The 26,109-nt window shown below is 38.6% G+C and overlaps 1 protein-coding gene and 2 long non-coding RNA genes across 5 annotated transcripts in view; 1 reads left to right on the top strand and 2 right to left on the bottom strand.

Moving 5' to 3' along the window:
• LOC118237307 overlaps nucleotides 1-12,401 on the bottom strand; it is a 105,846-nt gene extending 93,445 nt beyond the window's left edge. The window contains exon 1 of the long non-coding RNA XR_004767144.1: nucleotides 11,859-12,401. This is a non-coding gene — a long non-coding RNA (uncharacterized LOC118237307). The remainder of the gene's footprint in view (nucleotides 1-11,858) is intronic.
• Nucleotides 887-23,568, top strand: tbx1 (T-box transcription factor 1). 3 transcript variants are annotated; one of them, XM_035435875.1, is made up of 10 exons: nucleotides 887-1,081; nucleotides 2,065-2,166; nucleotides 10,972-11,094; nucleotides 12,665-13,055; nucleotides 17,980-18,081; nucleotides 18,386-18,557; nucleotides 19,288-19,443; nucleotides 21,176-21,243; nucleotides 21,715-21,815; nucleotides 22,350-23,568. In XM_035435875.1, the coding sequence occupies exons 3-10, from the start codon at nucleotides 11,061-11,063 to the stop codon at nucleotides 22,730-22,732; spliced, it is 1,407 nt and encodes a 468-aa protein (XP_035291766.1). In that variant the 5' UTR covers nucleotides 887-1,081; nucleotides 2,065-2,166; nucleotides 10,972-11,060; the 3' UTR covers nucleotides 22,733-23,568. The 3 variants fall into 3 exon arrangements, with proteins under 3 accessions (XP_035291766.1, XP_035291764.1, XP_035291765.1); XM_035435873.1 differs by lacking the exons at nucleotides 887-1,081; nucleotides 2,065-2,166 and having other exon boundaries at nucleotides 10,397-11,094; XM_035435874.1 differs by lacking the exons at nucleotides 887-1,081; nucleotides 2,065-2,166 and having other exon boundaries at nucleotides 10,398-11,094; nucleotides 12,716-13,055.
• On the bottom strand, nucleotides 4,830-6,032 carry LOC118237308. Its single transcript, XR_004767145.1, has 2 exons — nucleotides 5,848-6,032; nucleotides 4,830-4,917 (listed from the first exon to the last, which is right to left on the bottom strand). It is a non-coding gene; the product is annotated as an uncharacterized LOC118237308 (long non-coding RNA).
• Nucleotides 23,569-26,109: the final 2,541 nt, after the last annotated feature.

Raw genomic sequence — 26,109 nt, 5'->3', positions numbered from 1 at the left:
GAGACACGCCGTTATTAGAACCGTTTCCTTCTCGTGGAAAGTAGTGGACCGCGCTCACCATCCAGGAGTTCACGAGCCAACAATACAGCTGAATTTCAAATCCGTATTAATAGATTTACGTTTCGAACACATAAATCAGCAAAACAGAAATTTGAAATGTTGATAAATGTGCTTAAAATAATCGTGACATATTCAGCATCGATGTCGAAAGCGACAAATAAATAGGGGGTGGGTATGCCTGAAATCACTGCTCCAGACTAAAGGTTGTGGATTCAGTTGTGACGTTGATTAAGTTGTTTTACTTCAGTTACTTGGACACAAATAAACCAGTAATGAAATAATAACAATTGTGTCATACGATAATTTCTGTAATGATAACCATATTCATCAAGCCAAATTTAATAACAATAATAATCATTGTTATCATACTCGTAATAAGACATGACCGTTATAAATAAATTTATTACAATAATAATAATAATAATATTTTTTGCATAGATTACGCCGTTCTTCATGTGCGTGACAACTGTAAGTTTGATCCTACACACTTGGGGATAAAGCTTACGCACACATTCACCCTCCATTGTGTCCTTGCCCATTGTGTTTTTATGCCCGGGTCGTTACCCAAAAAAATATGGGCCCAAAAATAAAAATCGAAGAGTAAGACAGGAAAGCTACATTTTGTAAGCCAAAAAGGAAGTGTGTTTACTGTAAAGCTTAGAGATCCCATCCCTTTCATGTTTCTGTTAGTCACGTTTTACAATGGTTTATCCACAAACTACAGTCCTTTCAAACAACTACCCACACAAAGGGGTACACTCTCAGGGATGAACGAATGAAAAAAAATACAATACGTAGCTATAGATTTAACTAGAATTAATAATGTTACATTTTATGGACACCAATCGTATATAAGAAATAAACATAAATTCACAAATTTTTGTGAATATAATGAATGGGTCTTCGCTGAAGTTAAATAAAAGTCAAATAATTTCAGGGACTAAACACAGTCAGGAATAGACAGCGGCCAGCTGCGTCTAAGTTGTACAGGGAGAATTTGGGACAACAGGAGGAGGAGGAGGTAGGCAAGTCATTAAAATGGTCTTGTTTTGCTTTGGGTCTCCGGCTGGTCCTCGCGATTTCAGCAACAGAAAGTATCTGATAATTATAGGACGTAACTATATCCCCAGATGTAGATTTCGAAACACCTGTCGAAGCGCCTTATATTACCACATTTGAAAGCGCGTAGTCCGTTACGCGTGTTTTGTCTTCAAAAAGATGTTTGAGCGCTAAGAGGATATTTTATCGTAATTAATTTTTTTTTTTTGCAACGGTTTGTTGAAAATTATGGCGGATTTCGCATCTGTAAATCGGTGCTAATTTGGATAAAAGTCACACAATGTGTCACAACAATTTATAAACTGGAACAGTTTCTAGTTGCCTATGGCATGCATCACTGGCTAAGATAAAGATGAATAATGTACTGGAAGAGCTGGTATTTCTTTATTAAACTTAATAATAACATGTCTGTTCTTATAAGGAAGAGGCTATTCTCATTAAGTAATATCAAATAACGCAATAATTGCCGAGCGCTCTTCTTTTAGGTTGTCTGTACATACGGATCAAAAACCATTGCATTGTACATCAGATGTCGTTAAAATTATTTTTCTAGCGTTTTAGCAAATTAATTTAAGGTGTGGCTCAGCAAAGTTTCTCTTACAAAAGAGAATTTTATTTCAATACAGACCTGGATAAATAATGGTATTTAAAGTTTTGAAGAACTCAAATGCATTCGTTTAAATGCATTTGAAATCTGTGCATAAAAACACAACACTGTAGTTCGTCTAATAATGTGAATAATATAATTGTTCCTCAACGAATTGTTTGGTTATTGATGTAAAAATGCCTGTAATGTATTGGAACTGACATTTATTAAAGCGTCTTTAGCCTATTATTCCGTATTCAATAGCGATATATTCAGAATATTTCAGTACATCCTCTACATTCGTTAATTTATCTATCTGGGAAGTGTGTCACGTTTCATAATAATAATTTTCTCTCCAGTGCAGAACGTAAATTCTTCAGCGAACAGTGAATTTGAAGTGGCCAATCTCCGAGATTTGAAAGTGGAACTTCAGTGGATACAGCGGTCAGGGCAAAACCCGGGTAAGGTTGGACCAAAACTCAATATACGTGCTTAACTGAGATGACTGTACTGACGAAGTGTGGTGACTGTGACTGTACTGTTTTTAAAGAACAAATATTTTCTTCTTCAGCATATTTATCAGAGATGCTTGGAAATATATATATAAATTTTTTTTTTTTTTTTTTTTTTAAACGTTTTCATTCAACCCACACAGGGTATGATCTGTAAGAAATACTTCCTGGAATGCATCTGCGCTAATAATAATAATAATAATAATAATACGTTGTTAATGTTGTTCATTGGAAAGAAAACTGAAGTCCTTGCACAGCACTGTTGACGGCATGTAATGAAAATATAAGAACATATAATAATCACACCTTTGCAGACTACATAGCTGTAACAAATAATATACGTATAAAGGCATAAACACAGATTTAAATCACAGCTCATTTTTGTCTTTACTGAACGGAACACGAAATATTCAGGAAATTATTCGGTAAAACGATATTGAAACCGTGTATAGCTTACATGTATGTTTGGGTAGTGTAAGGGATCCATTAAGTGCCATCACATATTGTCTTAAGGATGCAGCGACATTGTTATTAATGAAATAGGACAACAGAGGTACCGATGAAGGACAACAATCACGAAGTGGGATGGACCATGTCAACATTCAACACAATATTTTGACAATGAACTAAAAAGAAACATTCTCATTTCCCCAAAGTCGCGTCGATTTCAGTCATATTGCTGTGATTAAGAGATATTACTATACAATGCAATCGCTATAGTGGTGTATCTTAAATGATTAGCCTACATAAATGCAATACACCTGTTTGTTAAACTAGATAGATCTTTTAAATTAAATAAAGATAGTACTATTTATTAAGTACATCGTTCTGGTTTCTGAATTCATTTGCACGCTAAAGCATATCTGAAACTGATATCAAATCAGTCGACTTCCTGTAATAACAGTCCTTATGCTATACACAGCGAGGTATTAAAAAGACTTGATTTTGAAACTGAAAAAGCTTTCAAACTATAAAATAACATCTCCTTTTAATGAAATCTACGACTAACTACACAACATATAATTGACCTTTTACATATGCGTAATCTAAAATGCAACATGCTACATCGTTCAATGTATATATTTTTTAGCGGATAAAATACCCTTTACATTGATTTTTCAAAGAAATTGTATTCAAGTTATCTGTCATTTAAACTCTTGAGTATTTTCTCAAGCTCTTTATATTTATATTGACTGGGAAACCACACACATAACTGTTCATTGTTTATTACTTCAAAATGACAGCGAAGGAAAGGGACACCAGCAGCGGCTATTCACCAGCTCAACTGTCAGCGGTCAACTGCTAACTTCCGCTCCGTCTTATTCAAGGATTTAGCCAAATATTTAGATAGGATAGAATTTTATATATGGAGCACGCCGCCTGGGTCCCTGCAGTTGCAGTCACGCTATATGAAAGTTGAAATTATTGTTGCAGGCTACTTTGACACCATTTGATTTATTATCTGTTAATTGATCTCAGGTCTTAATTAACATCTGACCTATTTTTTCCCAGAGTAGTGTAAAATAGGAAAGATAGCCATAAAATAACTGAAAAAGCAGATGATTTTGTAAAATGTATAGTTTATGATTATGTCAGCACTTCGTTCTGTGAATTATTAGATACTACTGCGACAGGACAAAAAAACATGAGGGCCTACAACTTTTTTCTTTCTGTGATTAAATTGCCAATACGATATTGAATCATACAAGAAAAGTATAACACAATTTATAGTAGGTTAATGCACTGTGTTTTAAGAACAGACTGTGCTTTAAAATTCGCGTCTTTTTAGTGTCTTTCGACCAACTTAATACCAAGGCGTTCGTGACTTAAAAATGTCATGAACGTGAACTAAAACGTTAAGAGGAAGTGGCGGAACGCATTAAATCTACGCCTGCGATAATGAGCTATGGGAGTGGGTTCTTTCTTCTATCGTGTTTCCACAAAACTTCTCCGCGGACCCCACACATACGCACAGTACTGCCGACCACATAGCTTCCACGTACGCTCTACAGAAACCAAGTAAAGAAAGATCTAGGTACCATACGGATTCAGTAATGTAAATACACTTGAATTGTGTAGAGAGTTGAAGAAATTCTGTACTATAGGGGTGATTATGTTATCATAATATCCCGTCCCTCTTTATTCTAAATACGGAAAACATTTTTACACAGCTTTACAAGTTTAGAACTGAACTCCAAGTAAAATGTCGATGCTGTAAAATGCATAAAACACCTCAGAGCTTCATGGTTCAGAAGCCGTCCTGAAACGGGTAAACTGAAATGATAAATTGAAGCCTGTGGTACGGATTTTATTGAACAAGCCATGCGTAAAACACACACGAAAGAGTGTAGAATAAAAACAAAATTGTGGGCAGCACAAGACTATTAATTTCACAAGAAATGTACAGCTATAAAAGGTCACTTGTTCTAACACACACATGCCAGGAGAAAAGCTGGGTGTACTTATGTTTGGGGCAGAGTGGGATGATGAGGTGTACACAGAAGGAGAGAGGGGGCAGGTTGTGTATAAAGATGTCTGTGTGTTTATGATGCGTGTGTGCTGGTGCATGTATGCGCAACATTCGGAGAGGTGATCAGTTTTTGCTTTTTTTCCCAAAGGCAAACAGTTCGGTGTTGCAGGCGCTCTTCTTAGTTCCGCTGGCAATTTTCTTTCGCGTTTCTTCTCGCGTGGCATCTCGGCCTGGCTTGGTAGAAAAATGCCAAATGCATCATTTGTCGAAAAAAACAAGAGACAGATTAAGCAATTCTTAAAATTCTACCAATAAACCAATTATTTTCAGACTTGTTGTTCTGATAAATGTTTTTTTTTTAATCAGCAAATAATCTGAGATAACCCATATGACTGAGTCACTTGTGCGTTTAACGAATTTACAGATCCGCTGAAAAATGCGTGTGAATAAGAAATACGTAATTGATCCAAAAAGCCAAAAACACAACTTCCTGCACAAAAGGCCATATTGCGCGTAATGGGATTACACCCCTGTGTTCATTCATACAGTTTGCCATACTTATATGCAATATAAATTTCTGTTTGTTCCAGAACAAATGCGGTGCTTGCTATGCAATCATCTCGCTACGACAAATACGACATATTGCAGAGGTTACGAGAAAAAGCAGTGCCTTGTTATAATTAGTCAATATTACCACAATACTAACCAATTTAATATCAGCAATTGGATGCGGATTGAAATATATAAATGTTAATCTGCACAGTATTATAAACGCACTCAACGCCATAAAATATAGGTGGAAAGCATAGTTTTTTTTCCATGCTCTAACCATTTCAGGCCTTCATCGGTTTTTGTTACACATGGATGTTTGGGCAAGATATATATGGAGAATAGTATGACGAAACTTTAAACATTTCACCTTCAAAATATATTTACCAAATAAATATATTTTGAAGGTGAATATAACGGCATAACACATTTCTTAAACTTGACCAAAACCAAAGGAATTTGTAACGCCCTGCATTCATTTGCGTAATAAAAGTAACGTATCCACAATGTGGATGTTGAATGTTGAAATGTCACATCCGTAAAGGTAAAACGTGGTGGAACCAACAATGAACGAATGACAAAGCCCCAATTATACGTTTTCACCTGGTCACCTGTATTCTTCACTTTGTTTGTCCTCTTCATGCTGAACTTGAAATCAAAGGCACTGCTGTCCTATGTGACTGCGTTATCTGGACGGAATATCAAGGCCCTGTAGGAAATGCATTGGGCCATTGTTCAAACCTACGAGTGGAGGCGAAGTCTACCCACAGAGGTAATGATGAATCGTCTCCAGTACAGCTTGAGGCACCTGTTAAATCTAGCGGTTTCCGTACAAGGCAGTTAAAAAATGTTTTCTACCACAAATGATCTGTGAGATGCTGGGGAATGGTAGCTAACGTGTGATGCGCGCTGTCAAACGAGAGCGCTTGCACAAACGTATTCAAAAGCGTCTCCGGCGTAAGCACGGATGTACATTTAGAAGATGCTGCATAATGTTATATTAATTGCAGATTTTTTATTGGGATTTCATCTCGTGCATTTTGTATCATACATGAGGAGAAGGCTAAACAATGTCTTCAGTGTTCTGTCTGTAAAAAATAAAAAGCAGAGGCATATAAAGGCAGAGGCCTTCGTCAGCTGCTAATAGACACACGTGAAGCATAGCGTACGTTTAAAACCAACGATGCTACTTTAGTAAAACAGCACAAAACATTTTCTTTACCTGTGGTAATACGCTATGAAAATTATCTTGTTAGACAACGAACTGCATTATAATCATTGAAACTCGCTGTTGCCGAGACAACAGGTACTCTAGCCCACATTAAATAAATAACCCAACGAATAAAACAAATAGCCTATTTATTAAAACAACACAATACAATTATTCAATTGTATCTCACAGAATTATTAACTTTTTGCTTTCTCGAACGGCATCAAAAGGCTGCGTTTCATTTTTCCAAAACGCCTTCATCACATTGATTTCATAATAAATAACAATTCTTACGCAGTTAGTCAAAGCCAGAACATCTATCATTTGTGTCACCAGGCAACAAAATTTATATGCAGATCTACTAATCGCCCGTCGTGAACATCCCTTGGCACTGGAAACCAGGAAAAAATATTTGTGAATGAATTTCCACAAATCTGCCTTCTGCACGCGGCTATATGTCATTTACGACAGAGGTCTTAAGAAACGTAGCCTAATAAAAAGGTTATACGAGAAGGTAAAATATGAACTAAATGTCAACAGCTACAGTATTTTTATACGAGATGAATAACCACAAATAAACTTCTTACTATTTCAAATGGCTAATAACAACAGTGGAGTTCCTATGTAAAGTCAGCTATGTAAGTCGATGGAAACAAAAAAAAACAGTCTGTATCACTGTCGCTATAGGATGTGGGTCTAGTGCACATTGGCGAAATATGTATCCTATGTAGCCGATATTTTATTTATAGCCAATGTAGCGTGCTAGCCGGGGAAAATAATGCTAGAGCGACTATGCGTTTAATGGGTCCTAGAATTGCATCGAGTTTCACTGAACCGATGGATATATGCTGATTTCAAACTCACCAAGGCAACACTGTTGCTAAACAGTATTCAAATCCACTACCCTACGCCATACTGAATGTTTATTGCTCTATGAAGTGCGCATTAGGGCACGTCCAGAAGTTTAGGGGTAATACGGTACGTGTGGAGGCCTCGAGCACACCTGGCGCGTAGAGAGAGGCGCCAGCGAGAGTCAAAACAGGAAACGTGCCCGGTGCGGCATGCCCCTCCGAGGCCATTGCTTTGACTTAAAGAATGTACAGTAACAACCGGGTACCGTTATGTTTTAAACCGTATAGCCTATATTTATTGAGAGGAAACAACGAAGTGTTTCGGTACAAGTGAAGTGTATTATATTTAATTTACATGTTTGGACAACACTTGTGAGTAGCAATAATAATAATAATAATAATAATAATAATAATCAATGTACAGTTCCAGCATGCAACAAGTGAATTGTCACACAGGAATGAGCTATTCCAGGCTAGAAAATAATTACCTTGCTACACGACAGCAAAAAATAATTATTTTTAATTATGGTTTGGGCATTAACAGAACTTGGGTTTCTTGAAAGCAACCAGTAGGCTATTCTAGGCATTTTGATACTCTGGTAAAGCAGGTAGAGCGTCTGCACATAGGTAAAAGAGGAGAACATTTTATCTCCAGGCCGTACACGGCCGGTGTAGACTTGTTAGGGGCGATGCTTCACTGACAGAGCGTGATCCTGTATTTATTTTTTGGGCTACATAGCAAGAATTGATGGGATGAAATAAACATTGCGTGGGATCTGATAAAGACTACTGCCAAGTTCGCCGCATATCACGTGACCGTAGGATTTGCGTAAAAGACGAAAACTGTACCAAGGTGCGCCGTCTTTTAAGCAAGTCTGTTGCAGCGAGGACATAATTCGAGATGGTTACAGTTTACTTACGTGTGTATTTCAACCGGAGTTTGGCCACTTCAATCAAGGGATTAAGATCTGTTCTCACAATGCCAGACCAACTGGAGCGCAAAAGCAACAATCACTCCGCTAGTGTACGTAGGAAGTGTTGGCGCTTCTAAGAGGCAACACGGACGCTGAAGCGTCCAAGAAAATGTTTCAGACCCATCTTAAGGCCCTCCAAGTATTTTTTTCTGTGCGCCCAGACAGAACTAAGACAATTTTAAAGCCGTTCTTCTCAGTGGTGTACCTCTGACTGCGACCTCGGGAGAGCGCATTCCTCAAACTCTTCCCTTTTTATCAGGTTCTGATTTTTGTCTGTTATCACCTCAGTATTTACAAAGGATGCTTCCGACGTGTCAGTGACTCAGTGTGTTGCTATCAGCAGCAACATCAGATAAAAAAGGAAGACTTTGTGCAGGCTTTAAAGAACGACAGAGAGTGGTTAAAAACATTACATATCCACATTTTAAAACCAAATATCATAGCCAAAATTAATAAACGAAATGTGATCGCATGGTATCACGGATTTAAAATACAATTTAACACAATAAACAATAAGTGATCAATTGAAATCTGTATTAATACCACTGTCCCATAGATTACATAAGTGCGACAGCCTCAATTCAGGACAAATGTCTTTCAAAACAACGACGAATATTCTATTTCAAACCTTAAATAAGTACCCCAGTATTTGGCCTCGCGCCTTGCCATCAGTTTTTGTTCCTTAAACCCCATGGATATAATATTGTCCTTACCAATTAGGGGTTTAAAATGGGCCAGTGCTATTCTTAAAACAGATTAACACAGTAGTTTATTTGCGCTTGATTGCCCAAGGACAAATAGCCAAAACAAATAAAGCTAAGCAGAAAAGAAAACACCGTCGCCGCTAACTAGGTTATACCATTAGAGTCCCGCTGGCTCGGAGTGTTATTCAATCGCCGAAGTGTAAATTCGTTTCAATCCGGTTGCTATCACAGCAGCTCAACAAAACATAACTTCTGTTACTATTCATTAATTATGAACTTTGATAATCTGATAACCAGTTAGATACTGTAGCCGTGAGATAAAGGTCAAGTGTTTCAGCAAAGCGCAACTCTACTAAAGTTACACCGACGTGAGCTTCCCTGCTTATTCACTCGGTGGCAGTGAATCAGACCTTAATTTGCTGATTACTAATCACCCAATACCCAAATCGCATTTTAAGGCTCATTTCAATGTGGACAGCGTGTCAACAATAACGCATTAACCAAGATCAATAATAATATCACATGAAACGTATAGGCAGTTACAAAAAATATATGTCAAACATGACATAACTGCGTAAAGCAGACGTTAAAAAAGACCAATTTATATTGGACCTTACTTCAATTCGTATACCCTCATCAAATGGTTTTTCTTTTTTTTTTTAAATGATGACAGTTCTTCATTTAAAAAGACAGAGAGAATACACAATGGTGAAATCCATGCATCAAAATGTGACTCTGACGGGAAACAGGTCATCGGCTGACATGTGACCGCAATCTGATAAAATGGATAATGTCCAATTTGATTTAAGCCATTAGTATACATAACGACTAAATTAGATTAAAGCTACTGTGTACTCGGACGAGTATAGGCGTATTATGGTTGCTGTACACATCTTAACTGTTGACAGCCGAAGAATTGGTGGCTATTCAGTAACATTAAGCTACATGACATCCACTTAAAATATATATCGACAGAGCTGTTGTTCATACACCGAAAAGGTAGATGCAATTTAAATCAATTAATGTATATTGACAATTAATCATAACATTCAATTAAAATGGATATGAATGAGATATTCCTGGTACTTGAAATGTATGCATTAATCAATAAATCAATAAATGCATAGTATTAATTAAATAATTGCACGAATTAAATTATAGAGGTAGGGTAAATATGATTTGACATTACCCAAAAATTACGCAAAGCCTTTCTCATAAAGGCATCTAATTCGGACAGGCCAACTATATCCAAAATCCCAACAAATGGACAATTCCTGATTTTCGAGCAGTTTCGGAAACTGTGCACGTAGTTTTTGTACAGTCAAGACGTGAAATACACAATTTAGAGTTAAAATGCAGCACTTTGAAGCCGGACATCCGCAATGACGTTTAAGGTTTTTTCGCAGTGAATTCAAATTTGGCACAGTGATTGACAAGGTCCTATTCAAATAAAACATCCCGTGGAAAGCGTGCACACTTTTTTCAAGCACTGTGCGGGAGGCGTGGAGCTCTCGCTTTTGACATTCTCTCCGCAGTAGCTTGTCTCCTCGAGGCAGAATCGCAAACTCTTATGACATCACCCAGCCACTGAATGGGGGAAGTTCTCGTTTAGAAACGAAAAAAAAGCATTTTTTCTGTGGATAAACACTGTTAAGGTACGGGAACGCTTCCTGTGCCGTTTCAAAATGCAACTTCAATAGAAGATTACGCTGAAATGCTGACAGCTTTTCCTTGTCTGTGGGAATAATTTGTTTCGAAAACAGCGGAGCGCGCTACATCGCCAAAAGGCCGCGCAGCAGCGAAGTACATGGCAATTTAAAACTCTTGCAACGCGTGAACTTTTCCTTTTTTCAAGCAGGATAATCTTTCGTTTGGGGATAGCGCAGAAAGGCGGCAGGGGGAGACGACTTTTCTCGACTTGATTTCTCGCCTATGGACGACAGCAGTCCTCTCTCTCCAAAGGCAAATGCTTTCAGTATTGCCTCTCTAATTTCAGCGGCAGAGCAAGCAGGAAACGCAACATTTGACAAACACGGCACTGGCCCGGACAAGCACGACCAGCGTAACTGCCACAGAGCCTTTAAAATGCACTACAGTACTGTCACCAGGGAAATGGAAGGTATGAATATGCTTTTTGTCAACAGCCTGTGAAACTACTATGCTTTACGTACAGACGAGTAGCCGCAGCCGCAAAGCGTAACATACAGCAGCGAGACATGACTGCTTACATACCATACGAATGACCAACCAGTTGCATCGGCTACTTCTCCTCTGCTTGTTCGGTGCAACGCACGGCTACAGTGTTCTGGAAACAATTGCAGTTGTGCATAGCATATTGCATTTATGTTATTAATATTCTTAATGCAGAACCATTAACGCTACGCAATGTAAGCAGTACAGAAACATATAGGTGATTTCAGAGCGGGGTATCAATTGGCTGGACGAATACAAGTTACAAGAAGGGATAAAATACTGTAAATGAACACCGAGATGTTGCGGTTTGCATATGCAAATGCTTAACAAATGCACACGTTAAATGTAGCATAAAACATTATGCTGCATGTGCCATTATTGTCACTGGTTGCATGCTGATTCACTTTGCTTTTTGAAAGCTTACAGACTAATCAATACCGACACGCATGTGCTGCAAAACTAGAAAAAGAAAATACGTTAAAAAGTAGTGAGGGGCGGGGGATTCAATGGGTATGGGGGGGCGTATGATTGCATTCGCAAAAACCGTAGATAATATTAAATAATCATCAAAGTAGTAAAACTCCATGGTTCCCCGAATTAACTGTTTTACATTAGAGATTTAATGTGTAGCAAGCTCAATCCACAACGTTAAGGTGTTTGTTTGTCCGCGTACAATAGGTGTTTGTTTACCTTGTAAAGGGGCAACTCCGCCGTGCCAGCTAGCCTCTATTGTTAAGAGGAGGTCGATGTGGGCGATACCCTTATCCGAAAGTAAATGGGTGCCGGAAAACCCCTTAAACGAGGCGCACTTCTCTGTCAATCAGTCTCGTCCCAAGGCGAAGAAAGGCACATTACCTGCAGTTCCTTATCTAAATAGAAATAAGAACCGGTTTTATCGTGAAGGGGAGGCCCTATGTGAGAGATAAGAGAGAAGTCTGGATTGCAGCGCTGAACACACTGCAGCAGCGCAGCGCACAGGCCGCTTGGAACACTCACGAACGCAGTCAACAGAGAGAGGGAGAAAAAACAAGAGAGTGCATGAATTAACGCGCACTTATTTCTTTTATTTCTCGATTTTAATTTAAACCGAACTTAAATCAAACCGCTTTTCGGTTACAAAATGAACAGCGATCCGTAAGATAAGTAACGAAGGAATTCAAACTTTTTTTGTTTCTCTCCTGGAAGTTATTTTCTCGCTAGAGTGTCTCCGCGTACCGGCTGTGTGCTATCGCAGTTCTTATATAGGGAGCAGACATTTGAATAATAAGACTACCTTTACACTGGATACAACTCTGGGGGATTCATGGACAAGACTTTTAGACTCGGGAAACGGGAACTTCTTAACAAGTGATCGCTTTGGCGGCTGCCCTAACACTTATTTGGTTGGTTCATTTACACTAATCAAAGTTGTATTGTGTGTATTTTTTTGCCATTGTTGTTTTTTCCCCCCACTGCAAAGTATAACGTAGTAAATCGAGTTTTTGGAATGATTTCAGCAATATCCAGTCCGTGGCTGACGCAGCTGTCCCATTTTTGCGATGTTGCAGCCTTCACGACGAGTAGTCTGAGCAGTCTCAATACGCCGGGCAGTTATCACCTCTCTCCCTCCCCCGGGGACCCATATAGCCAGCATGAAACACACTTCGAGCCCTGCTCCGCCGCGCAACACGGCTACAACTACTCGGGGACGAATCCGGTTCAGGCCCAGCAAAACGATACCGGGACATCGAACTGCTCTTCGTCGTCCTCGAACTCGACGCCCAACAGCAAGTCGTTGATCAAGAAGAACCCGAAAGTGGCCAACATAAACGTTCAGTTGGAGATGAAAGCTCTATGGGATGAGTTTAATCAGCTTGGGACAGAGATGATCGTTACTAAGGCTGGGAGGTGAGTACAGTTTTTGTTTAACAATACTGCAATAATGCACCGTCTTCAATTCAGAATAAAAACCGTGAAACGATATATATCATTCAACAGGCATTTTAGTAGAGTAACAGCGGGCCTATAAGCGGACCACCGATCGTTCAAAATAATGCTTTGCACTTGTACAAAGAATGTTTTTTTACGCACATTCATCATCATAAATTGTCCATCATGGTCTATTAAACATATTTTCACAATATGACATAATTTGAAGCCTTGCGTAATTAAAAATATACCCATTAGTATACCCCCAGCTACGTCCTGGCATTTTAACGACAGAAAAGGTAGAGTCTCGCCAGTTTACAAATCTATAGTTAAAGGAAACAGAAGAGGTAGGCCTTTCGAAAAAGGTAAACAATTAATCTGAACACAATTAAGACGTGTTATGTCCTATATTAAATATTCTATTGCACAATATAAAATCACTATCGACGTGAAGCCTATATAATATTATTTGACGGAATTCTGCTCGTTGGAAGGACTGCTACCTCTTATTTTATTCGTCCAAGACCTGGCAATTCTTTTTTGTCCCCTGTAGGGGACATGAGTCTCTGGTCTTAATGTCAAGAGCCATATATTCTACTGTGCTGAAATCTACCCTACAAGGTACATTCAATAAAATTAAATTATATTTTTGAAAATATAATACACTTGTATTATGTCAAAAAAATGTAAATACTTTTTTAAAATTCTGCTAGGTCTCAGGAGTATATATTAATGCATTCCCAGTAATCTCGAATAGGAATATGCATGAATTTATTGAGTTATTGAGTTTCGTGTACTAAACTACATGTACTGCATATTTAATATATGGCTGACTTGAATTACTCAAATAACCTAGACGTAGCAAATAGACAAATTGTGTTAAAAGACAAAATTAATCATCAAGTGTGTGGGGTATTATATGGTTATTCACGGTGAGGGAAATCCATGGTAACATGACTGACAGGTGTCCCATGATGTAAAAACAAAACAGTCAAATTTATAATGTGAGTTATAAAATGTCTACTGCACCCACTTCATTTATCAAAATGCCCTAACACGTGCGTGGGCAACGTTCTTGCTGAGCAAATACCTGATTGTAATCCGAAAAGTCGCTGGAACCAATCCAAAACACCGTGCAATCGTTTTACAGTGGGAAAAAGAATGTGCCAACTGCTATATTTTGGTTTTTTTGTGTGGAATGGGGAGTGCAAAATACTCCAGTTCCAAAAGTACTCCGTAGTTATCGGTTGCGTTTTTGTTGGAAAGGCTGTATATTGTATAAAACTATAGTGCCTACAGATCTAATGTAAATAGCAGTATTAATTATTTACAAACATGATAATAACGAATACTGTTCCTACTATATTTCGTCGGTGCAACCGACTTCATCTTATAGACCGTTCGGAAGCATAAAGCCATTACTAAGCAATTTTAGAAAGCAGTACAAAACTGTTTTCCAGAAAGCTAGGATCAGCCCACGTCAAAAGAGTTTCTGATTTGTTTCTTGATTTAAAGTCTTTCTTCAAACTAAATTAATGTAACCCTGTCTTAATAGGCTACATGCATGTTCAGTGGAGATGAAAATGAAATTAAATGTAGTTATTAATAATTAAAACCATAGACTGTCGCGCTGCACAAGGAATGACGTCATATAATGTGCTTTTCCTTTTTTTTCCGTTTTCCTAGTCACAAACCATTAAAAGACAAATAACACAGATGGACCTAGAGACAAGAGAAAACATTTAAATACAGAATAAAGAAAACATAGAACATCCAGATGTACGGCAGCTGCAAAAAAAAATCATTATGTTATTATGTTAAATAAATGTAACTTGATTTAAGTGCGCTACTATGAAATCTCGGCAGCAAAACCAGGAATTGCATAACATTTTTACAGGCCTAGCACGACGTCCACTCAATAAAAATAATTGACACTTTAGCTTAAAAGGTTCATTTTTATAATTGATAAAATAACATTAGTACATTGGACTATTATCGTTATGTTCAGATGAAATACACATGATATTTTATATATTATGTTGATGTGTCAGTGAAAGGAAATAATCATGAGTTTCCTATTCCACGCTGAAAGAAATGTCTATGAAACAAAAAAACCAACTTTCCCATTAACAATACATTTTTTTAAATTCTCGCTTTAAAAAAAATAATAAAAGGCGCAGCACCAGTTCCAGTGATAATTAAAGCAGATTAAATTTGACATTTATTTATGCTTGCTGTGACCTGCAGTAACTTCTGTTTATTCATGCGGTCGCCCAGCTTTTGCATGGCCTAGTGCGCTGAACGGGTCTTTACGACGAAGCACAGGCCTATCAGCCTTCGTCAAAAAATCAGCACTTTTGAATCATTATAAGCGTTTTCTTTTTTTCAGTCACGCGGACACATTGTCTTCAATATTACAAAAATGCGGTCCGTGATGCTTATTCCCATGGTGGACCCATAACAGTCAGACATTTTTATTTCAGATTGATAGAAATATAGCACAACGTTAGAATATGTATATTCTTACAGAGCGCCATTTATGCTTCAAGTAATTTCCAGTCACACTTCATTAAACAGCCTCCCCTGTTTAATCACATAAAATGTGCGTTAACGCATAGACTGTACAAAAAAATATAACATTGAGTCTTGATATACATGCTAAAACTCCAAAGACACTTTTACTGCAAGGCACGTGTCGCTTTTGTATCTTTAATGGGAACTCTAGAGTGACTGACGTAGGCATTTAACATAAAAATACAGTTCACTTCATTAAAAAAAATCTAAGCAATATAAATTGCAAAATGTAAGATAAATCATGAAACGTATATTTATACAGTCAGCAAAAGTATGTTAAATTCATTTGTTTCTGTGCGGTGATCACAAACTATAGCGTGCACAAGCAAAACGGAACGCTTGCCCTAAAATATGACCAAGGCATTCTGTATATAATCCCGTGCACACTGGAATGCGTTGCAAAACCATCGTGAAACTTGAAAGTGTTTATGGTCAATTTTGGGGGGCATTTCCCTAGTGAGAATGACAACTTTTGGCCTTAAAAGGGGATTTGCTTAAGATGAACGATTACTCTTCCTGTCAGCCGCTCCGTTACAATGTGCAATTGAGACACTCCCAATGTTGATGTTCATTTTGGTCGACTGGCAATCATCCACGTTTCTCCTCAACGTTAAAGACGTTAAATAAGCCTTAATTAAAGTGTGTTAAACTACAAAACAAGCAAACTGAGTGCTTTGGCAAACTCGTGGGTTTACAACTGTCGCGTTCTTTTGAGTTTGGAGAACATAAAATCTACTCCTTTGTTAGTGAACTCGAGACGAAATACAGATTTCTACAGACTTGTATGGATACCATATGCAATTACCGCATGCAATGTATGCAGTTTTGATTGAAAGCATTTAATGTATTTTGCCAAAAAAATATAAATAATGAAAAGCCGTTGTTATAGGAGTAGGGGGATATATAAATGCATTCCTGTGCTCAAATAAATATAAACAAAATACCCCGCAGCGGCCTTCATTACAATTCGATGGTTTTACGTGAAGACTGACATAAAATATTTAAATTAGCCTCTCACGCAGGATGGAGAAAATGTCCATTTGTAGTTTAACAGCAATTGAAGCACGCAACCTGACGTTTTCTGTCAGGTTGTTAAAGAAAATGAACTGGACAGGCCTCGAGGCACTTTCAGTCTTTCGGATGCTACGTTTACCTGTCCCCTTAACACTGTGATAGGGTAACAGCCAGGAGACAATCTGTCATTTCAGCTGCGCCGAAGAACAAGGTTACAAGGAAAGGCACTTTAAATGCTACTTAAGCTTCACCTATCCAAAGCCCCAAAGCTGAATAGGCCCGACCATGTTAATAGAGCATTATTTTCAGGATCACTTTACCCGATTCGACGGATGAAATGCGCTTACTCAGGTTTAAATATCGCATTCTAAAGACTCAAATGCGCGTCGTGCTGCATATTGATAGAAAGTTATGCGCTCCTCTGCAAATTACAAAACGTTCTTAAACAAAAATAAATTGATGAAATATATCGTTACTGGGGAAATTATTACAGGGACAACTGAAACGTCTTATGGCCACAGAGCCTACGCGGCCGCATAAATTTTTTACCTGCTGCCCTAGTCGGGTGACAGGACAGGCAAACTGAAGACCGGAATTGCAGCCACAAGCTTACACTTTCTTCATCTTCATGAAACTCACTTAAAAAAAAAAAAATTGTTTATTAAAAAACTACATGGTACCTAATGGTCGCCTCACAATTTAAGCAGAAGAGAAATTGTATTTATTTGCCAACTAATTTCCTTTTGGAAATAACGTTATTTAGCCTAAACGGACACATTTTTACATCGCATTTATAATCACGTAACTTGAACATATAGAGCCGCGTGAAAACTATTAGTGATTTGTTAAAAGTTAAGACAAATCAATTTGGGCTTAGAGTGAATTCCTAAGTCAGTATATTGTCAAAAATACGAAGCGAAAATTAATACAACATTTGATGTAGCCCAGTAATAATTTTAGTTATGATTATCGTAAATTCCTAGTTTATCGGTTATCATCCGTTTTTTTTTAATCATTCTGAATGCTTCTCACTTGGACGCTTATGAGCATAAATTCCACACCATGTTCAAGGAAATATGTTTATTTTTATAGCTGCTGTTCATGAAATAACATTCCATTCATTTTAATATATTTGTTAAAATGACGAGCCCTAATGTATAAAATGATATTGATAAGCGATACATAGGCTAGGCTACGTCAGTGACTGGTCATTATTTACAAGTGGCGATATCAAAACCTACAGCTACAATTTTAAACATCTTTCTTGAGACATGTTACATAAATATATAATCGTGCATGTTTATATCCGTTTCAGGAGAATGTTCCCTACATTTCAAGTAAAAATCTTTGGAATGGATCCTATGGCAGACTACATGCTCCTAATGGACTTCCTACCAGTTGACGACAAGCGATATCGGTAAGTTCAACTGAAAGTCACGACGAAAGTAACACGCTTCTGGACAAATATCGACCGAGGAATTTCGGGTATTGAATGAGTTTACCATTTTCAAATTTGTGCTTTCTCGTGCATTTTTATAGTCAACGAAAACTTAAACCTTGCAATATATTGAGAATTCAGACCTGTTGTAAGGAATGCAAAATGATGCCATTTAAACTGTACATTATTCAGCTGTAAAGACCGGACGCGTGTTCTCATGAGTAGCCTACCTATACGATGCTGTCTTTAATTCGGTTTTCTCTCTTTCTTTCTTTCTAAAAAGGTATGCGTTCCACAGTTCCTCCTGGCTGGTAGCTGGCAAGGCGGACCCGGCAACTCCCGGAAGAGTGCACTACCACCCCGACTCCCCCGCCAAGGGCGCGCAGTGGATGAAGCAGATAGTCTCATTCGACAAATTAAAACTCACTAACAACTTGCTGGACGACAATGGCCACGTGAGTATATATTTGCGATAAAATGGAGGCGACTGTGCCAAATAGCGTACTGCTTGGGATTTAGTCAACAAATGTTTTTTTTTTTTTTATTTCGCAAAGGAGTTGGACAATTCGATAATTCCAGCAATAAATTATTATCAGCATTGCAGCAGCAATGCTTGCACCTCTTTGTAGGCGAATATGTGTATCACGCCGTGAGCAAAAACACTGGTATCCAGCTGTAAACATTAAATAGCTGTATAAGAAAATTATGATTTAAGTTATGATTCAAAATAAAGAATGTGGTATAATACTTTAAGCTCAAAATGCAGCTGGAGTTATTCCACAGAGGCCTAACAGAACAGTCAATTTAACTTAATTTACTGAGCATATATCAAACATTCAAAATAAAGCTAAATGTTAAACTAAAAAGGAGACGGGTTTCATTACTAGTACATACGAATAAAATGGGTTGCCTTACAGATAATGTGAGTGCGAATATGCGATTTACGAGCTCAATTTTTATGTCAACAAATATGAAATACTTTTGAAACCACACCATTAGCCCACCTTGCTTGATGATGAATTATGGGTTGAAGTAGGCTACAGTGATTAAGTGTACTGTAGCATAACGTGTTATGTTGGTAAAAAGAAAAACATTTTTGTCTCCGCGTTTGTCTCCTAGTTTCTGAACCTGTGAACTTTTTTCCCTGAGAAAGCAATGCCGTTAACACACTTGTCTCTGTTTTAGATTATTCTCAACTCCATGCATAGATACCAACCGAGGTTTCACGTCGTCTACGTGGACCCAAGAAAAGACAGTGAAAAGTACGCCGAAGAAAATTACAAGACGTTTGTATTCGAGGAGACGAGGTTCACGGCCGTCACGGCCTACCAAAATCACAGGGTAAGCATTAGTACCAATATTTGCCATTAGTCTCGCAATTGTGAGCAATACACGTTGGCTACGTTAGAGTGTAGAACTAAGGCTTTTATTAAAATGCTGCCAAAGAAATTACATTAAAAGCATGACGGGAGCAAATCTTGTGCAACTGATTTTTGATTATCTAATGTCGAGAACTTATTTAAAACCAGCCTCGCATGCATCTAAAAATGTGTCATTAAGACCACGTGTCGTTCTTGTGCTTATAATAACTATAAATATTAAAACCAGAAAATTCCCGTTTTTAATATTTTCAGTTATAAGCACAGAACAACACGTGGTCTTAATGACACCTTTTTAGATGTATTGGCTGGTTTAAAATATGTTTTCCACATTAGATAATCAAAAAACGACAACGCCAATCTAGTTCCGCTTCAATAATCAATTTCAAAGGGAGTGTACAGAAAAGTGACGACCATAACAAACCAAATTTAAAACAGCGACAACAACCATACTTTTGAACCGGTTCCACAAGATGTTTCATTTGAGTTTAGTGGGCATGAGCTGATTTATAATAATAATATTATTACATCACTGATTGCGTTACACAGAAGTCAAACCACGAACAAAGCTGAATTCTCAAAGGGTTCCCGGCATGCTGTTTTGTGTATACAAGTAGCCTAATTATTGTCCACGTGAAAGCAAAAGAGTTTTGTAGAAATCTAAATCACACACTGTGGCGTAGGTGAAGACAGGAAACACAGAATAAATAATTTTCCATGCAAAAAATAGGCCGTCATTGACCTGAAACGCACTACTGTCAAATTAAGAAATCGACGATAAATAAATAGCCCAAACAGATGCATAAACGCATGAAATAAAACGAAAGGGATTGAGACGTGCAAATATTCTTTATCGCGTTTGCTGGCGGGTGTGGACGGCACATTGATGTTCTTAACGAACATGTAGGCTAAGGCTAGTCAACCGAACACAATTTGTAGCAACAGATTTATAATGTCTGTAAAGCCAATTATAATGTTGTACAAGTGATCTTCATGTTAATTATGGAACTGATAATTATGACAAAATCGCCGTTCATTGTAATGTCTTGAACAAAAATCTGTCACGACGGTCAATGCAGTGGCCGAAGTCATCCTCGAATAAATTGGATTTTTACCCTAAAGGCTGGCATTTTACTGACGGTCGCCCCCAACAGCTGCCTCGCCTCGTTTCTCTCCTCGTATCTGTCTTTCCTGTTCTTTCTTCTATCAGTTTGACCCCTCGGTCTCAACTCTCACCGAAGAGCTTTAAGTTTGTTTTTCAACACATTCCGGAAATCCACGACCACATAACTTTATCCGTGGACGCGCAAAACGTTTAGTCTAATATAAAAATAAATTACACCGACAACGATATAGCCAGCCGTTTTTATAATGCATAGCTACATTTATGCAGCCATAAAAATACATAACACTTTTTGCATAATGGATTTAATTGCTGATATAGTAGCGGTGATTTGGGCTTTTAGAATCTTATATAGGCTACAATACTCAAATAAAAAAAATGTTTTTTAAAAATCGCTTTACTGCCCAATGCAGTTCCAACACTTTCCGGTATAAGGTGGCCCTGATTTAGAAAACAACACTAAAGCTACAACGATCATATGAGCATCTCTGATTCATTCAAATAGTTTTTTTTTTTTTGTTGTTGGTTTGCTTTTTTCCACTTTTGTAAAAAATAATTTTCTTGGTTTTAGATCACGCAGTTGAAGATCGCCAGTAACCCTTTCGCAAAAGGATTCCGGGACTGCGACCCAGAGGACTGGTGAGCCACTTAATATTGGTCATTGAGTTTAGGATTGTTGTTGGTGAGGCATTTCTACAAAAAATATTTCCGTATAAATAGTTGATTTTCCCCCATTTTATCCAAAGCCTTGCCAAAGCCTTGCCAATTGGTCTTACTGAGTTCACAAAGTTCGTAAAGTTTTAGAGTTTTTGGAGTATATCCACTAAAAGTAGAGTGTTTTGAGGTCATAGTATTGTTGGAGAGATGAAATGTATGTAGAAGATATAGGAAAGCTCCAAGGAATTTCGAAACCACTCACATTAATCCTGAAGCCTCTGGTAATCTCAGCGTTTAAATTTCTGCTCACAAACAGAAACGGGTCAGATTTTCTGAAGGATTGATTCATTCACATTAAAAAGTAGCCCAAACACTCTGTTCTCTTACCGCCAGCCAAACACACATTTAAAATAATTCCGCACCCTTTTTTTTTTTTCCCCCCCTCCACCGAAGGCCCAGGAACCACAGGCCCGGGTCGCTGCCAATAATGAGTGCCTTCGCCAGAACAAGGAACCCCATGTCATCGCCCACACAACAAAACGGCACAGAGAAAGGTCAGTGGCTCGCCCTTTTACTGTTAACCATCAACAATATCTCGCCACTGAGGATGAAGCCACCGAACCCGCATGCTTGCACCTCGGATCTGTTCTAACAGTTTCAGCATTTTGTCATAATTCAAAAAAATGAAAGTCAAACCGAAAGTGAACAGACTTTCGGTTTGCATCAGGAAAGGCACATTGTGTTTTAATCATTTGTATAAGCGCGGTTCGCGGTGAGGAGATTATTTGGGCTTTTGTGCTCTGCCTTGCTCGAAAAGTAGCCAAACTGCTCAAACCACAATGTTTTGAAAGCCGTGACTACCTGGGTTGGAGTGAACTCCTTTTGAGTTCGGTCTATTCAGGAAGTCATCTGAAATTTGATTGAGAAATCGTCATAGGCGGTTGAGGGCATGTCCCCACCCCCCCAATTCACGATTTAAAATTTGAATTTATTTTTGCAACTGAAACTGACCCCCAACCCCCCTTGACCTTTGCCAGACTGTGCGGAGCACCTGTCTGACTTTCGGTTGTTATCTCTCTCTGCACCAGAGGACAGCAGGAGGGAGTACGACCGAGACCCCAGCGGGACCCCCATCCACGCCGACCCCGCCCATCAGCTGATGTCACGCGTCCTCAGCCCCGCCCTCCCCGTCCCGGGGGGGCTCCACGCGGTCCCGCTCACGGCCGGCCGACCCAGCCCCCCCCACGAACTGAGGCTGGACGGACACCCCCAGCCGCCGGACACGCTGCACCACCACCCCTACAAGTACCCCACCACCTACGAACACTACCTGGGCGCCAAGGCCCGGCCGTCCCCGTACCCCTTGCCCAGCATCAGAGGCCACGGCTACCACCATCACATGAACCCCGCCGCGGCCAACATGTACACCGCCACCAGCGCCCCGGCCAATTACGACTATGGACCCAGATAATGACTTCACATTTTCGGGGGGTTTGCCTCGTTCCCTCGATTGCTCGTCGGCATAGTGACCTGGAAAGGCGGGGGCGGGAAAAAAACCCAACTGAAAACACACAATTTGGGGGGAGGTGGACAGAAAAAGGAAAAACACACACTGCTATGCCTGCATGGTTTATGCAGAATTAGGTGAGGAGGAGGAGAAGAAGAAAAGGAAAAACACCTCCCTCTTTCTCTCCACTGCAGCGGACGGATAAAAAGCCAGCGGTATTTATGAAGCGAGGCACGCCGTGTTCACGGGGAGAGCGGGTCGACCGTCTGAGCCCCACCTACGGTCGCCCCCTCCCCCCCCCACCCACCACCCCCCCAGTACTTTGAATCGTCAAGGTGTCGGCCGCCTGTCAACCGGGGGACGACAAACGGTGAACTTCCTTTGCCGAGAAGACCGGAGGACGCTCTTATGAACAGGGAATACTGCATTATCACGGACTGGAATTTCATTTTTGTGTTGGATGCACTTTTTTCTTTTTTTTTTTTTTTTGCTTTAAAAAGTAAGCCATATGTTATATTACTCCTGAGCCCAGCAAGCTTCTAGATAGACAAGGTATCTGCATGTTGAGCTCACCGAAGGCTTTTGAGATGCCTTAAAAAAAAAAAAAAAATTTTGTTTGCAGGAAAAAAAAACAAAAAAACAACCATTTTGGACACCCTGGGACAACCCAAGCTGTACTGAGATCAGCTTGTGCCACGGCACTAATTTGCAGCGAACCCGAGAAGTAAACAGAATGAAATCAAAAGACATTTTTTTTCCCGTGCTGTAACTGTAAAATAAATATTAAATCCTTTACTGTACATGACACGCATGCATTCTTACACCTCATCTATTTAATCCCCCCCTGCCCCATGTTGACATTGCAAGGCAGCGAAAATTGATCACCTCTGTTGGATTGCCTGATCATGATATTATTGTTCAGTTTGACCTGGTATTAACTGGTGCTTGATGTTATAATATGAGGAATCCAGGTCTAGTCTGTAGCTTGAAGCACTTGTATTTCACGCAGAGCACGTGGCCGTTAGTTTGGTATTTTTTGGGTGTTTATACATACAGGGGTTTCAAACAGATGGCCGATGAGCCACAACATTTTCAAAGACCACACATTTACATGTACCACTCACAGACAGATCGTATTGGTTAAGATAGATGTACTTTTGCGTGTGGGTGTGTATGTGAGTGAGTGTGTGTGTGTGTGTGTGTGTGTATACGCACACACAAGGCAAAATTCCTTACTAGTACATGCCATTCCCAAGGTGATTTCCACCGACCATTTGAGTAGCTTAAAAAAAAAAAAAATGCAGAATGCTTTTACTGGACCGCAATTTCAAAAATGCCAGAACAGGTTTCATTTAAATCAGATTAATTATTTCACAACAAAGCCTAAAAATAATCATGAAGACAGAAATAAGGCCTGACATTCTGCCAGTGTAAGACAGGAGTTGGGGTACAGCATTCCTCGTTAATATTAATTTTGGGTGGTGCTTGGGCCTGTCCCTTGTACTGATTTTCCGGCTCAAACATTTGAAGTAGGTATTGTTCATTCACTCTAGAGCCCTTGTCATCTATACCAGAGTCATATAGCAGTACATTTTCAATTATTACAATTTACAGATCCATTTATTTACTTGGAACAAACACAATTTTAAAGGAAAATCTTTCTATAAAATTAAAAACACAAACACATAATAATGGTACTTACTGGTATAAAATATGAATATAAGTCGAAATTAGGTCTCTACAGCCATACCAGTTTTTATTTTCCCCTTCTGGCAAGGTTTTAATCAGCTGATACTGGGGGGGGAAATTAAGCGAGTACGGCAGGGAACAGACGCAGACAAGTATAGATAGCTATAGCCTATAGGCCTGTGCGTAGGTAAATACCGCTGTTTATATTACAAACTGGATTCGTTGTAACACGATTTTTATGAATGTTTTGAAAAGAACGTTGCCGTCAGGCTTTGATTAATTTACATTCGGTACCAGGTTCGCGGAGCCTAACCCCCGTGAAACGAACGTTTTTCACCTATATCCTTCGTGCATCTGTTGCACAGACAACACGGAAAGCTGACGGTGACTGTTTTCAAAAGGACATCGACGCCTGACCAACTTCCTTTCGCGGCCCACCATAATCCCCACCGCACACAGATCAGCACAAAAACTCTAAACGTTTCCCCCCAAAAGACATATTTTTCAGCGCCAGCGGCAATGAGCCCGTCACGCATTATATTTAGATTCAGGTCTCAGAGGTCAAAAGCAGAAATCAACAGACCTTTGCAGAAGGTTTTCTTTCTTTGAAGTCTTGAAGAATGATTTTTTTTCTTCCAAGGACGGAGCTTGATGTTATTCCTGTTGTGCGAAAACAAATAGCTCGACGATAAGTCATATTTAAAATAGGAAATGTATAATAATTTAAGAATTGCTTTTTTCCGTCGGTGCAGCTGGCGAGGTGTGGTAGCGGAAGGTACATCCAGGCCCTGTTTGACCTCTGACTGCTAATGACTTTCTGAGGGGTCAAAGGTTAAACAATGTTTCCAGCGGTTAAAGTGAGGCTAATTGATCGTATAATTTCTGTTCAGGACGCAAAGGCCTGCAGCCAATGCATTCATTCGTGTGGGATTCAAGGACAAATATAAAAGCTTCATTTTCAGCCATTTAAATAAATATAAAAAATTAAATATTAAATTAAATCACTGGCAAATAACACTTATTGCCAATAATACGACTAAAGTAGCTATGTGAAAATACATAATCATGCAACTAAATTAATATGACACACTGCACGAAAGATTACGCAACTACAAATAGAATTTTTGTTGTCTTTTCTTTTTATTATTATTGTTGATCCTATGTTGACCATTGCCAGAACAGTGGTAGAATTTAACATTTTCACGTAGCCGCTTTACGTTTACAAAATGTCAATAAATGTACCAATTATATATTATTTCGTTTTTTTAAAAAAATGAAAAGTGTTTAATACAATTTGAAAATGGAAATTATTTTATTATTAATTCGTATTTGATCGCTCTTGAAAAAATACGGAGCTTTATAGTCTACTATAAACGTACTTTCTGTGGGAAAAACCAGGGTATATTCCACTTGCCATTTGTAACTGATACGAACTGGCACAGGCAAACAACACGGATTAAGTCAGAGTATACCTGATCGCCTCTATAAAACAGAAAATATCACCTGAAAATACAAAAATACAAAAAACTAAATTGAAATTATTTTAAACAGACAATAAATAAGTTTTAAATATAGGCTACATGAAATGTAATTTTGAAAAAAATATATATATAATAGCAATTGAAACGAACATAATTTTTATTTTTTAAATT

This window comes from Anguilla anguilla, chromosome 10 (genome assembly GCF_013347855.1).
Source record: "Anguilla anguilla isolate fAngAng1 chromosome 10, fAngAng1.pri, whole genome shotgun sequence".
Taxonomy (NCBI): domain Eukaryota; kingdom Metazoa; phylum Chordata; class Actinopteri; order Anguilliformes; family Anguillidae; genus Anguilla; species Anguilla anguilla.
Note: the sequence above shows the minus strand (reverse complement) of the source record. Positions and strands in the feature narration are given on the sequence as shown.

Excerpts from the sequence above, each read along its gene's own strand:
- tbx1 (XM_035435873.1), top strand. The coding sequence starts at position 10,908 with ATGGACGACAGCAGTCCTCTCTCTCCAAAGGCAAATGCTTTCAGTATT. Across the intron at positions 19,444-21,175 it reads CGGCCTACCAAAATCACAGG|ATCACGCAGTTGAAGATCGC; the intron begins GTAAGCATTAGT and ends TCTTGGTTTTAG. Across the intron at positions 21,244-21,714 it reads GACTGCGACCCAGAGGACTG|GCCCAGGAACCACAGGCCCG; the intron begins GTGAGCCACTTA and ends CCTCCACCGAAG.